The 14,221-nt window shown below is 40.5% G+C and overlaps 2 protein-coding genes and 1 pseudogene across 3 annotated transcripts; 1 reads left to right on the forward strand and 2 right to left on the reverse strand.

Annotated features, from left to right (window-relative positions):
• Window positions 1-74: 74 nt before the first annotated feature.
• On the reverse strand, window positions 75-3,974 carry LOC146550908 (NACHT, LRR and PYD domains-containing protein 12). Its single transcript, XM_085258681.1, has 9 exons — window positions 3,754-3,974; window positions 2,050-3,643; window positions 1,797-1,958; window positions 1,547-1,720; window positions 1,274-1,447; window positions 983-1,156; window positions 704-877; window positions 456-623; window positions 75-356 (listed from the first exon to the last, which is right to left on the reverse strand). Exons 2-9 carry the CDS (start codon window positions 3,630-3,632, stop codon window positions 287-289), a joined length of 2,679 nt encoding a protein of 892 aa, XP_085114807.1. The 5' UTR covers window positions 3,633-3,643; window positions 3,754-3,974; the 3' UTR covers window positions 75-286.
• Window positions 3,975-4,728: 754 nt separating this feature from the next.
• LOC146550909 (keratin, type II cytoskeletal 8-like) lies at window positions 4,729-9,428 on the reverse strand. 2 transcript variants are annotated; one of them, XM_085258664.1, is made up of 10 exons: window positions 9,130-9,428; window positions 8,704-8,915; window positions 8,479-8,539; window positions 8,286-8,381; window positions 8,007-8,171; window positions 7,688-7,813; window positions 6,838-7,058; window positions 5,960-6,006; window positions 5,780-5,848; window positions 4,729-5,682 (listed from the first exon to the last, which is right to left on the reverse strand). In XM_085258664.1, the coding sequence occupies exons 1-10, from the start codon at window positions 9,373-9,375 to the stop codon at window positions 5,591-5,593; spliced, it is 1,335 nt and encodes a 444-aa protein (XP_085114790.1). In that variant the 5' UTR covers window positions 9,376-9,428; the 3' UTR covers window positions 4,729-5,590. The 2 variants fall into 2 exon arrangements, with proteins under 2 accessions (XP_085114790.1, XP_085114789.1); XM_085258663.1 differs by having other exon boundaries at window positions 5,780-5,851.
• Window positions 9,429-9,575: 147 nt separating this feature from the next.
• LOC146550910 (deoxyribonuclease-1-like) lies at window positions 9,576-12,954 on the forward strand (annotated as a pseudogene).
• Window positions 12,955-14,221: the final 1,267 nt, after the last annotated feature.

Genomic DNA, 14,221 nt, shown 5'->3' on the forward strand with positions numbered 1-14,221 from the left:
CGAAAACTACTGTCTTGACTGTGAAAACTGTCTTCACACATTGCCTTATTTCATATGATGAAAGCATAACCATAATAATTTAAATATATTTTATTGGAAGAGTAAATGGTAGGAACATTTTGGAACTGTTGGGATTCATCGTATAAACATGCGTACGCGTTACAACCTTCCTGTCCTCACTGCTGTAGCAAGCAAAAATCTCCATGAGTAACATTTATAATAATCAACAATAATACTTAGAAAACAAAACTTAAAGTAATTTTTAAGCAATCTGAGTCAAGCTTCTTCAGTATATTATTTTCGTGCACTTCTCCAACATCTCAAAAAGGTCTTCGCTGAAATCATTGTACTTCAGGCTGAAAGAGTTAGAAACAACAGCAGTGGTTAGACACTTAATTTTCTTTCGTGTACACACTCTGGCTTAAGCGTTATTAACTAAAGTGAATCGCGCTTACTTCATCTCCTGCATCCCGTGGCTGTCCTGCATGACTTGGACAAGTGCTGGGATGGAAGCATCGGTCAGTGAGTTGTTTCTCATTTCCAGCTTCTTCAGTGTCTTACTGGCTCTTATTGCAGTGCACAAGTCTTCAACGCAGGCATTGGTCAGCTGGGTCATTTCAACACTACAAAACAAACAGACCAACATTTAAATGTAGTGGACTATAATGTGGTGATTATGATCACATCATTTTTTTCAACTCACTCCAGCTCTTCCAACAGGCAGCTTGGGTGTGCAACAGCATCCCAGAGATGTTTAACCCCTTGGTCTCCTACTTTATTTAAACCCACGCTCAGGGACTTCAGTTGAGAAGTCCCACTTTTCAGCACTGAGCCCAGTTCCTCAAAGACTGGTCGAGTTAACTCACATCGTGTCAAACTGTAGGGTGGGGCAAAGCACACAATAATGCTGTTATCTGAAATTCACTAAATATTTGAGAAAGGTGTTGCTCTGTCACTAAAAAGTTAATACAAATGAGTCTACCCAAGTTTTTCTAAAGGGCAACCAGGCCGTCTCAGGGCTTGGCAGAGCAACAGCGCCCCCTCCTGGCCTAACTCATTCACTGACAGCTCCAGCTCTGATAGAGTACAGTACTCCGACATTAAGGCCTCCTTCAGATGAGAGCAGCATGCGCCTGTCAGCTGGCACGTATAGAGACTAAAAGAAAAGTTAAAAGGCAGAAAAATATGTAGTGGTGTGATTTTTGTGTTCTTATATTTTACTTTTTTTTTTTTTTTTAAATCTACAGATGCAGTTTTATTTAAACAGTCTTACTTGAGGCTCTGTAGTTTACAGAGTGGATGTTGCAGGGATACGCACAAAGCCTCCACTCCGCTGTCATCCATCGTGTTTCGTGCCAGTATCACTTTTTTCAGCTCTGATTGTCCAGAACGCAAAGCTGCAGAAAAAACCTTCATGGACGCTTCAGTCAGATCACATCTGTCAAGCCTTTCAATAAACAATAATTATGTGTGTATGTCAGTGATTTAAATAAAAGCAGACAGGATACAAAAGTTTTAATGAAAACTACACTATTGAAGTACATACTTGAGTTCTTGAAGTTTGCAGTGAGGGCTATGCAGTGCGTCGCACAGTTTTGCAAATCCCTGGTCCTCAATCTTATTGAATGACATTACTAACAAGCATAGCTGAGAGGTGCCTGAGGTCAGCACAGAAACCAGGTCTTCACAGCTTTCCTCTGTCAGATTGCAACTTTGAAGACTAAAACCCAAAGCAGGTAAATCATTCTTCCAATTTTAAAAACAAAGATTGCTTAAAAAAAAAGGGCAATTCTTACCATAATTCTTGTATCTTGCAGTCTCTGAGTCCAGTGCAGAGGATTTTGAACTTTTCGTCACCAAGGCGGGAGTAAGAGAGATCCAGCTCCGTGGTAATTCCTCTGTTGAGAGCTGAAGCGAGATGAGGAACAGCCCCAGTACTCAAAAAGCTTCTTTGCAAGCTGGCGGGTGGACAGCACAGTTTAAAGCAACAATCAATGCACTTTGAACATATGAATCAAATGATGTCAATTTTATCTAAACCTGTCTTACACTATCTTGAGTGATAGACTCATAGCTGGAGCCAGGACTTCTGCCATCTCTTCTGTTAGATTCTTTGTATTGTACAGATTCAACGACTTCGTCCCACCAAGGCATGTAACCACATAACTCCAAGGTACACAGTCTTGAAGGGTCAGGCTGCCATAGCTGAGGCCTATTCGTGCTGAGGAGTTGATGATCTCCTTAACCAAGCTCTCATTTTGAGCTTGATGAAGCAGGCGGAAGCATCTATAGTGCTCGTCTGCATTATATCCCTGCAGTGATTCCTCTGAGCTGCTTTTAAACCACTGCTTGAAATCTTTGACCCGATCAGGGTTGAACTCTCCCAGGAAGTTCTCCAGTGGTCTGCGCTGAGTTGGTTCAGAAAGCCCTGAAAGGAAAACATCTAGAAACTTTGTACCATCTTCGTGCTTCTTCAGCATCTTCTCAGCACTCGTATACGTCATCTTGCCCAAAAAGAAAGACAATGCCAGGATGAACTCCTGGATCAGCTGCGAGTGGAACGAGAGCACACATGTATCAGACTCCATTTCACCATCTATTCGCAGGAAAGTATCAACTGAGGTGAGAAACTGTTGAAAGCCAAAGGAATACATTTGCGCTTTGGTGCAGCTCAAATGCTGCTCAACAGAGCAATGAGAAGCCATCCTGCCGAGGGCCAACACCAGCTCTGTGCCCTCTGCTTGACTCAGCGAGAGCGTCTGGATCAAGCCAACCAGGATATCTACAAACAGCTGAGATAAAGTCTCGGGAAGTTTTCCTCCAGAATCAATAAGAGGCTTGTAAACAGAGCAAACTGTCCAACAAAATCTTGGAGATGTACAGAAATCATAAAAGCCCAGAGACCTCTCCATGTGCATAAGTGCTTTGTTGGCAGCAGCAGCATCTGTAAAGAAGCAGTTTCCGAAAGCTTTTCTTTGGGGCTTCAGAAACCCTAACACTTTCACCTGAGAACCGCTAAGAAACTTCAGATTCGCCGTTGGCCTGGTGGCCAACACAACTGCAGCTCCTTTCAGCAGAGATCTGTGAAGCAGACTGGCCACTAAACAGTCCACTGAAACTGCCTGGGTCGGGTGAGAGCAGAGGGTGAGCACAGAGGGGTCCAGGCTGTACTTACACTCATTCAGACCATCAAAAACAACCAGCACATCCTCGGGCTTCTGCAGAACCAGATGCATGGACTGAGGAGGGAAATAGTGGTGACAGCGTTGGATTAAGGTTTCTAAAGAGAGTGCATCTTCACAAGCATTTAAGTCCTTGAAACGGAAATGGAAGACATATTCAAAGTTCTGTAGATGTACACCCTTTGCCCAGTCCACAACGAGCTTCTCCACAGTAGTGGTTTTACCTGATCCTTCTGAGCCTATCAGGATAACAGTTTTGTTCTCACCACTCAGGGCTGTGTGGATGGCTTGATCCACGGTGGGCAAGTTTTCCTCTCTCACTTCGCCTTCTGCAGAGAGTGGGGATATGTACTTATTGTCGTTTATGACTCTGAAAGGCAGGTCTCCACCAAGGAGCGTAGGAGTGCCCTTTGACTTCAGGATATGAATTAGCACGGAGTCTTTGTCCATTGCGTTAATCTCTGTATGTATAAACCAGAAGACAGAATTAAACAATTTGGTTAAAGCGTGCAAGAACAGGCAACATATCATCCGTGTCCACTAATAATTTCCAGTGTGTTAAACTACTTACCAGCTGTGACAACTCAGCTCACGTGTTTACAGAAAAGTACAATAAACACAACTAGAAATAGTTGCCTTGGATACGGTGCTTTTGGAAAACAAACCAAAACACACGAGCGCAGTGGCTCTTCTGTGGTATACTGGTAGAAAAAAAAAAGGAAAGAAGAAGTCACACCCTAACTAATCCCTCAAGCCAGTCCTCTTACGTTGTTTTGGGTTGTATATACGAGACATTACGGTAAGAGAAACTGAGACGCGATTTCAAAATAAATACATTTTAACAATAATTTTAAATAAATAAATTTTTAAATATAACAAATTTACTACTATATTAATTCTTAATTATACAAACATTTAAAAATGAAGATTTCTAAAGACTTGTAAAGCCGTAACAAGTAAACTCGATGTTTCCAAATACTAATTTCTCTTTATGAACCGTACACCCTCACGGTGTAAATCAGTGTCAAGTTAAGAACTTTTATTACTTTCTTTGGAATCACATTCACCGGAAGATTGCTTTTATTTTGAAATCATATCTCGGGTTCTCTTACCGTAATACCCAGTATAAAAAATAACGCAAAATAACAGGAGGGCTGCCATGATCGCAGTTAAATAGCGGTTAGCTGAAAGTAGGAAAAGCGCCGTGGGATTTCAAAATGCATCTGTGTCTTACAGATGGCAGAGCTTGACCAACTCTTCAAAACATTTACCTACTTGTGTTTTTTAGTTTACCGTATGTATTTTGTGCTGCTTAATAGCTAATGTATGTTTACTTTTAAAAAACAAAGGTTTTCCCCTCTTTATTTTTGTTAGCATGCTTTTCAAATTCACATATCAAAACAAAACCTACATATGTTTGGAAAAAAATATATAAATATACAATATAGTATTATGGGTGTTAGAATTACACTGGTGTGTATGGGTGTGTGTGCTTGAGCTTCAGTGCATTAACTGATGGGTGGACAGTCAACTCCAGGATTTTCTGATAGAGAGCAGAATTCAAATTTCCAATTAGCCATCAAGGTCCTGAAGTTCAAGTTTGCTTCATTTTTAGAGGCAGGTAGGTTTGGATAGCTTTCTCTCTTAATACATGATGTGAAGCATAAAAGTGCAACAAAAAACAAAAAACCCCAAACAAAACTAAAGGGCCCAAATTCTTTTTTCCCTGCACTGTATTTTTAGCTGGCTACTCAAACACAGTCCATCCAGCTTGTGGCACTCGAGTCCACTCAAAGCGGTCTGAGACTTATGTGAAATGCACCAGCTGCACTGAGCTGTAGTTAAAAAAAAAACTGTGTTGAAATTAGACTTCCCCTTTGCAATAAGCTCTTTCAGTTGATTGCGTAATAGGTACAAACTTTAACAAACCGACCTGTTGCAACAGTGTCATCCTGTTACAGTAACACAGCTGAAGTGAGCTCCTTAAAACGACTTGGACTATACCTGTGGCAATGACACTGAAAACACCTCAGTTTAGAGATTTAAAGTTGTGACCCAATATCTTTGGGTCCGTCTAGTGCATATTAAAAAAAATGTAAAAGCTTTGAAGCTATTTTCTCCTTATGCTTTATAAGAGACACATCAGAACAACAGCTGTGCAGCAAGATCTAACAATAAAAAGAATAGTTTTTAATAGTTATTAGGAACATCTATAGAGCAAACTAACAAACGTCTTACAGTTGCTGAGTACAATTTGTAATTTAATGTGACAGAATCACAAGGAAACGAAAAACAGAGACACAGATACACATGGCCTTTTGATACAGTGAGGTTACAACAGTTTGAAAACAGATTAATTTAAGGGTAGTTTTAAGTAGCAATCGGTCAGTTCAGAGCACTGCTGCGTTTTATTTGCCTTCGGTGTATGTCGTGTCCATGGTCTCCACTGTCTTGATGAGAACAGGACCTGACCTTTGTCTCTGCATGGTAACGGGCACAGCTGTGGAGAAGTCGGAAAAGGGCGTCGCTTAGATCTCTGAGATGAAGGCTATTGTTATGATCTCATCTTTATTTGTAAAATACAGTGCTGTACTTACTTCGGTTGGGCACTGTTTGGACACTGAACACTCTTTCAGTGCCATCAACACAGTCGTTACTGGCAACAGCTGCTGAAAAGAAGACAGAAAAAAGAGAGAAGAGGGTGTCACTCTGATCCCCGAGATGAAGGCCATTAAGATGATCTCATCTTTATTTGTAAAATACAGTACTGTACTTACTTTTGTTGGGCACTGTTTGGATGCTGATAACAGAGTCTTTACCAAGTCTGTCAGGGTGAAAGCAGGAAATACATTATAGGGCATGTACTGGTAAAGTTATTCACACGGTTGTTCAAGTGAAGGTTGCAAAGCCCTTTGTGGCTCTAGAGGGAGCTGTGCAATAAACCTGTCTCATGTTTAAGATCCAGCAAAGAAAGACAAGTGATAAACCAAATTACCCAAAGTAATTGTTTTACCATTTTGTTTTTTTCCTGCCATAAAACTGGAAGACAGACTTCCAATAAACCATAAATCTCATCTATGTGTTACTTGTCAAAGTCTGGTTCTGGTTCTGGATGTGGATTGGGCTTTGCAGATTGGATGTAGATTTGTCTTTCAAACTTGCACCTGAAAGGCCGCTCTGCTCTACGACTGCAGTTACCACCAGTTGTCAAATACCTGTGGGTGTTTGCATTCCACCCCTGGGCTCAGTTCTTTATTGTTTAATGCAACACACCGAGGTGAACTATTTGAATAGTGAGACAAATATGTGGTTGTGAAACTATTAAAAACAACCAAACCAAACAAATAACTTCTTGTTTCTGACTGAGGCTTTTGCTCAAGGTGGTGTTTTTTTGTTTTTCTATACCACACCCAATTTCCATCTAAACTGTCGGATGACAGATGGTATGCACGTACAGTAGCTCATACAACCAAAAATATCAGTAATGATTAATATGTTTTAATCATTTTCTGAATCACTGTAGACAGTTTCCAAGCTGAAACCTTACATCAATGGTCATCCATCCATCCATCCATCCATCCATTCATCCATCCATCCATCCATTTTCTTCCTTAACACATTGTTGCCAGCAACCTCCTAAGTTCTGCTGGCTTACCTTTCTTCCTCTCCCTCCAGGAGTTTCCTGTAGGTGGAGATCTCGATATCCAGGGTCAGCTTGACATTCATGAGGTCTTGGTAGTCTCTGAGCTGCTTGGCCATGTTATGCTTGTCCTTCCTCAGAGCCGCCTCAAGGTCCTTAATGCGGCTTTTTGCATCTATTACAGCCTCTTCCCCTCGCTCTTCCATATCAGATATGCTTACCTCATTGTGGGAATACTGACAAAGAGAAAAGCTTTATTTAAATCTGAGCTTCACAGTGATTCCTGATGATTTTAATAATAATAATGGATTGGATTTATATAGCGCTTTTCAAGGCACCCAAAGCACTTTACAATGCCACTATTCAATCACTCTCACATTCACACACTGGTGGAGGCAGCTACAGTTGTAGCCACAGCTGCCCTGGGGCAGACTGACAGAAGCGAGGCTGCCATATCGCGCCATCGGCCCCTCTGGCCAACACCAGTAGGTGGGAGGGTAAAGTGTCTTGCCCAAGGACACAACGACCAGGACAGAGAGCCCGGGGATCGAACCGGTAACCTTCTGGTTACAGATGCGCTTCCCAACCCCCTGAGCCACGGTCGCCCCGATTTTGTAAAAATTGGGGGTTTTTGTGTGGGTTATGGTAACAGGAAAACCAAACTGCTTTTTCAGAGCAGCTAACAATAACTAAATGTATGCAATTAGCTGTCAGTTCAAGATGAAAAAATGTTTCCTTTGATTTGTTTTCAGTTTCCTTTCTTTTTATGAGAACAGGAGCTAAACCTGTTGTTCCTCTTGATACTTGTTAAAATCCAGTTTAAGATCAAACAGACTATGAGGTAGTCTTAAAGCCCTTCACTCACCTGTTCCTTCATAACATCAATCTCAGTCTGCCGACGAAGAATCATTCGCTTAAGCTCAGCTATTTCGGCCTTAGTGTTTTGCAGCTCGCTGTTATGTTGCTGGACCTGCACTTTCATCTGATCAAACTGGTGTGGAAAAATATCAAACAGCGAGACAAGGATATAAACACAGTAATTATTGGGTTAACAAATGCCGTTTTGACGTTGTAGTAGATTTATGAGCGGTAACTTCTGAGCCCTTTTCATGTCTCTATGCCCATTTTCCTAGTTGGTTTATTACATCAACAGTAATGAGCAAGAATTCATCTTAGACCTTCACCTTGCTCTTGTACCACTTTTCAACTTCTTCACGGCTGTAAGCAGCAATTTCTTCATACTGAGCCTTAACATCAGCTATAATGTGGTCCATGTTCAGGTTGCGGGAGTTGTCCATCTGCACCACCACAGAGGTGTCCTTCACACGCTGCTGCATGTCATACAGCTCCTTATTTAAAACAACACATACAGCGAAAGTTAAGAGGAAAAAATCCAGAATATGACACCTAATTTAATTCACTGATTTAAATTCTGAAAAGGTTTTTAATGTAAGCTTGTTTACCATCTGATACACTTCTTTGAGGAACAAGATTTCATCCTGAATAGCTGTCAACTGGCTTTCCAAATCCACCTTTCTCATAATTTCTTCATCCACATCCTGGAAGCAACAGAATAAATAAACAACTTTTCTTTTCACTGCTATTTTTTTTTTTATTACTCACAAATAAAAGTATTAGTGTCATTGCATACTGCACCTTTTTGAGCAGTACAAAATCATTCTCTGAAGTGGCCCTGCAGTTGATCTCTTCCTCATACCTGAAACACCCACAAATATCAAATTACACACAGACAGACACCCCCCCCCCCCCCCCCCCCACACACACACACACACACAGAGTTCTTATCACTGTCCACTTTATTATCATATATCAAAGCTGAGCTCCTGCAGTGGTTTGATTTCTTCCACCAGGATACCTTACTTAGTCTTGTAGTCTTCCACAGTCTCGACCATGGCTGTGCACTCATTTTCAAGCCTCACTTTATCGTGTCTGCAAAGCTCCAGCTGTTTTTCCAGGTTGGAAATGAACGTCTTAATAATGGACTCCGCATCATCAGAGGAGGGGGCGCTTTGCTGATTCAGGAGCTTCCACTTGGTTTCCAGCACTTTGTTCTGCTGCTCCAGCTGTCTGACCTGACACACGAGAAGGGATACGAACAAATTCCAACACAGTCCCACTTTAGGTTTTAAAAGAAGCTTCAAATGCCACCGAGTTAACTTGGAATAATAATAATAATAATAATAATAATAATACATTTTATTTATGAGTGCCTTTCAAGTCACCCAAGGACACTTTAATGGTTTATAATAAAAAGATTTTAAATGTGACAGTAAAATTTCCTCTTACCTTTTCGATGTAGGATGCAAACTTGTTGTTAAGAGTCTTCAGCTGATTTTTCTCCATGGTGCGTATAGTTTGGACGGTGGGATCAACTTCTAAGTTTAGTGGGGCAAGCAGGCTCCTGTCGATTGTTACTGGTTTGATATCGGTAGCGGTGCTGATTTGGCGGATGGAGTTGGATCCCATGGAACTACTGCTGAATCGCCCTGAAGGTGAGTTCAGCAGGCTCTTCCGCTTGCTCCTCAGACTCATGGTGCTGTTGAGTTTGCACTGCTGGAAAGGATGGGGAGCTCAGCTGGTAGAAGTGGTGGTATAGCTCTGTTGTGCACGTTTTATCTTTTTGGCTGCTTTATAAGGCAGAACTGGGCGTGTTGTGATAGTGAAGTGATTGAATGTGGGTAAACCAGTTTGACACATACCTCGTGCTCTCCCACCTACCCCTCACTTTAAAGATGCAACAGGAAACTATTCCTGCTCCACAGCTTCAGGTGAGTTCCGTAACAAACTAAAAGTCTGCACTCACACAGTCTGAAAACTCAGTAAATCAAGAAGTCATCAAGAAAAATAAAACATTCCCTGTTATGAATAAAGAAAGATTTTATTTAACATAATGAACTGCAGAGCCACAAGTTTTTAATGTAAATTTAAGTCAGTATATGCAGAAAATTCTTTCAGTAGGCCTTACCAACTAACTACGCCCTCATAACCTCACACACTCCACTCATTAACAGGAAGCTCCTTACTTGGTTATTATGGACTAAAGTATTTCTTTATTTCTATCTTTGATTGATCTCCACTGCTGCTGCCTCTGTGCTGTGATAAATTTGACACAGTTATGACAGTTATGATTACAAATTATCAACCATGGGGCAGGGTCGGGGGTTCGAATTCACCGAATGGCTACCCTGAGGTACCCCTGAGCAAGGTACCGTCCCTACACACTGCTCCCCGGTGTGGCTGCCCGCTGCTTCACTGAGTGAATGGGTCAAATGTAATTTCCCCACTGGGATCAATAAAGTACACATTATTATCCTATGGAACAAAAGAGGAAAATAGTTTGATTTAAAAATTTACCACACTTAAATTAAATGTGTTTTCACTAATGTTAATAGAAACCAGTTGTACTAAAAAAAAGGAAACCTGTCTGTTCTCTTGTTTGTTTTTCAAACCCTCCCTCTCTCCCTGCGCGTCCAATTATCCAATCATCGCTTTCCTTTAAGCAAACAACTACTGTACAAAGGAAAAATGTTCTCACATAACCAGATTTATAAGGGTTTGTTTGTATGACACTGAATCTGTGCCACCCGCTCAACATTTCATCAGAGCTGAATAAAGTCAAGAGAACAGAGTGAGCGTCATGCGTATACTTAAAATGCTTTTTGCATGACACTGAATATTTCCTTCGGGTCTTCCTTTGACAGAAATGAAGATTGCTTCATTCAATTCATTCATTAGTCTCAGATCAATGCTGGATCTGAGACTAAGGTCTCAGATCCAGCGGTCCTGACAAGCCTGGTTAAGGTAAAACATTTCTCCTTGGCGTTAGCGAGGCAAACCAAAGAATGAAATGGCTGATATGAACTCTTTAAATGAGGACGCCGTGTACAGAGTCAACACATCACAAAACATGTGTAATGCATTTCTTCTTTGGAAATTTGTTGTCAATGTCACTCACTCATGAGTGTTGGGAAACAGTCATTATCAAGTGTGAAAATGAAAACTGGGAAGTAGCCAGGTGCATTATCAGGGTTAGTAAAAAAGAAAATCGCTTCTCATTTCTTCTGCTTTCATTATCATTGATTCAAAACAACCCCAAAACAACAACAAACAAACAAAAACAAAACAATAACACTGTTTGCACTTCTTTTATTAACAAAGCTTATTTGTTGTAGATTGTGTCTTGATATGACATCATAGTTATTCTGGAGGTGGTGAATGTGACTGGAGATTCTGTTAGAGTGTTAGTGGAAGAGCTGAACGGGTGAATTTACTTAAAAAAAAAAAAAGATTTTCTGACTAAAGTAAAACTGTCTCTTCCTATAAGTATGCTTACTTTTACTGTTGTCCACATCTCAGGGTCAGCATCACCCATCACTATGCTCAGCAGCTCAGTACCCGTCTGGGAAGGAGCAGATACAAGGAACAGTTCCTGTTTCTGTACAGGCAAGCTCAAATAATCCCACATACTGTAAAGCTGAACAGCTCTATAGAATAATTTTTTTGTCCTGCTGGAAGGGACGATGTGGTCGACCTTATCGATTGCTATCAGTATAAGGATGACCAGGTCGATGATGTGGATGCATTTAAAAGAGAGCCCTATATTCTCTACTTTAAAACTCATAACACAGGTCAATCTTTGCCCCTACTGAAGCTTATGGTACCTGGTTCAGTCAGAACAAGGAGTTAGGTCTGTGTGTGTACATGTTAGTCAGTTGCTGGGACATCAGCAGTATGTACGAGTCATTTTTAACCGTGGATCTGTTTGTTGAATGAGTCTGATGCAGCGTGACATGCTAATTACAGCAGACTGCAGCAGGTTTATCAAGTTTAGTGTCTTGTGTGAGCAGGGAAATATGTTTAACTTACAGTATGTAACTACAGAGGATGTTATTGGAGTCAAGTCAACTGTTTCTGTTGCAGTGCTGAGGGATATAGTTCCGATCCCGATGCATTTTTTGAGTTGTGATACACATAGATAAAGATATATAGAGACAGAGATATCAGGTCAGAGGAATCTCATCTATTGCACAACCTGTAAATTATCACTCAGTGTCCTCATATTTTCTTTAGGGATATTTAAAGTTGTATTAGCCTGAAAAGCTGCGTTTTTGTTTTTTGTTTTCTTAATTTCCTTTAGAATGTAATGATCCTGGGAGACTTCAGGGCAGATGGCTGGTATCTCTCATCCAAGGAAAGGGAGGAGATCCACATTCGCAGTGACAAGAACTCTTACTGGCTGATTGGTGATAACGTGGACACCAGGGCAAAAACAAGTGATCATCATGCTTATGACAGGTTTGTTAGAAAGATTTGTGGCAAGATATACAATTGTGGTCAGAAGTTTATTTGCCCTCGTTGAGGGCATGAATGTCAATGTAATGTTTGGCTTTTATTGATTTATTTGAAGTGTTTTTTTCCAGGATGGAATAATTATACAGCATACATCTTTAATGATTTAAAAAAAAGAAAGAAGAATTGGATGCATACGTTTGAATTTATTTCTTTAGTGGTCACAATCAACTACAACTGGTAGTTTCTCCAAGATTTAAGCTGCACAATCATTGCACCCTGGAAAATGAACAGTTCAAAGAAATTATTGAAAGCCCAGAATTATCATAACATTTATACCCATGATGACTGTATGTAAATGTCTAACCACAACTGCATATGTTGTTATGTGAATTCATGAATTGAATGAATGCACATCTTCCACAGGATAGTTGTGTATGGAGAAGATATGCTGGCAGCCATTGTGCCAAACTCAGCTAAACCATTTAACTTTCACAAAGAGTTTCAAATGACAGAAGAAATGGTGAGCTATCTGATCTATCCCTCTTCTTGATATGCACTTGAATGGCTATTTTGCTTTTCTATTTTTCATTTTATACACAAATCCTCCCACAGGCCCTTAGGGTGAGCGATCACTACCCCATTGAGGTGGAATTGCTATTCCCTTTTGGGTGAAAAAGAGCAACAACAGATGTGCAGTTGTTGACACCCAGCAAGGATTCAGGAGAGCTGTGACAGGTAAAGAGCAAAACACTAATATACTTTATCTTGTTCCTGATAGATGTGGAAAAAGCTGGGATACAACCCAGCTCAGAAAACTAGATGGAAAATTCACATAAAGGAAGAAAGCAGTGATTTCCAAATGCATTTTAACTTGTATTTCAAGAGTCAAGTCGAGTCAAGAAAGCCTTTATTTGTCACATGCAAGTTCCCCTGCAGCAAAATGGGACCCTCCCTGACCTTACATACACAACACAGACATCACATGGGGAGACAGGTCAGAGACCGGTAGTATTATGGAAAAACACTGAAATGTACACTACAATGGGCAAGACGAGGAGGGGGAAAAAAGAGACCTCTACTCATGCTGGGCTCCTATGGGGGGACAGCATGAGAACAGAAAACAAAAAAACCTCCTCTGCACAAAGAGCACAGAAATGTCCACATCACAACATCATGAAGCACGTGACAAGCAAGCTGACAAGCTGATACACCAAACTGCTGAGGTCAGCACGCTGATAAAACATGAGAAAAACTGTGAAGTCTCTTAAAACAGTGCTCCTTAATGAAAGAACAGGAAGTGTTTTGGACTGTTCGCTACTTAGGGTGTGTAAAATAATTCAAAGTTTTACCAGTACACTGAAAAGCAATCCGGGATTTTGGAGCAAACTACCAACGTACTCCCTTCATGCAAACTGCGTTTTGCATGAATCACAAAGGCATGGCTGCGTAAAAGGCATGGCGTGTGCACCTGCCTGCCTCCCGTCAACACTTCTATTCAATAGAGAAGGTATGTTTGCAGGAAGAATGAAAACAACTGAATCACTGGCTCTCTTGGTGTTTTTGACCCTTAAATGTCATTTAGCATTGTGAAAAAGAGTGGATATAATAAAGAATAGTGACATATACTCGCCTGACCCAATATTTGCATTGTTGCATGTATCAGAATCAGTCATATCTGTGTGACGAAACATTCTCAGTGCAATACAGGCCAAAGGTAATTTGCAAATTGCAGTTGGAATTTAAAATTACGCCTCTCATTTGTTGTGATTAGATGTTATTCTTCTTTTGATGTTTTAGTGCAGTGTAGCCTCTATGAAGGAATTTGGGAGTGTCATTTTTGAATTCAGTTTTCATTTTTGAACCGAGTGTGTCATGAATTCAGTGGTTTCTCACATACATCTGCTTTAAAGATTTTGTAACTACTCTATACATTTGGGGTGATAAAAGGTCATGAAATCTTACATCCAAGTTTAAAAGGATGGGGCTTTGGGACATTTTCACTTTTCTTATTGTATATAAATAACAGCAATAATGAACTGATTTTACTAACACTTAGAATCTTTTGGTCCAAAGCCCGAGTTCAGCT

Source organism: Mchenga conophoros, linkage group LG20, assembly GCF_057382185.1.
Source record: "Mchenga conophoros isolate Kocher_MC1m ecotype Shallow Benthic linkage group LG20, M_conophoros_male_GT1.1, whole genome shotgun sequence".
Lineage (NCBI taxonomy): Eukaryota > Metazoa > Chordata > Actinopteri > Cichliformes > Cichlidae > Mchenga > Mchenga conophoros.

Bases quoted from the DNA above. Each gene is read 5' to 3' on its own strand.
- LOC146550908 (XM_085258681.1), bottom strand. From the start codon at position 3,632: ATGGACAAAGACTCCGTGCTAATTCATATCCTGAAGTCAAAGGGCACT. The intron at 1,448-1,546 runs GTATGTACTTCA...GTTTATTGAAAG, and splicing joins TGCAAACTTCAAGAACTCAA to GCTTGACAGATGTGATCTGA. The intron at 357-455 runs GTAAGCGCGATT...TAACTCTTTCAG, and splicing joins CACGGGATGCAGGAGATGAA to CCTGAAGTACAATGATTTCA.
- LOC146550909 (XM_085258663.1), bottom strand. From the start codon at position 9,375: ATGAGTCTGAGGAGCAAGCGGAAGAGCCTGCTGAACTCACCTTCAGGG. The intron at 8,540-8,703 runs GTAAGGTATCCT...TGGGTGTTTCAG, and splicing joins GTGGAAGACTACAAGACTAA to GTATGAGGAAGAGATCAACT. The intron at 5,852-5,959 runs GTAAGTACAGTA...TCTTCTTTTCAG, and splicing joins CCAAACAGTGCCCAACAAAA to CAGCTGTTGCCAGTAACGAC.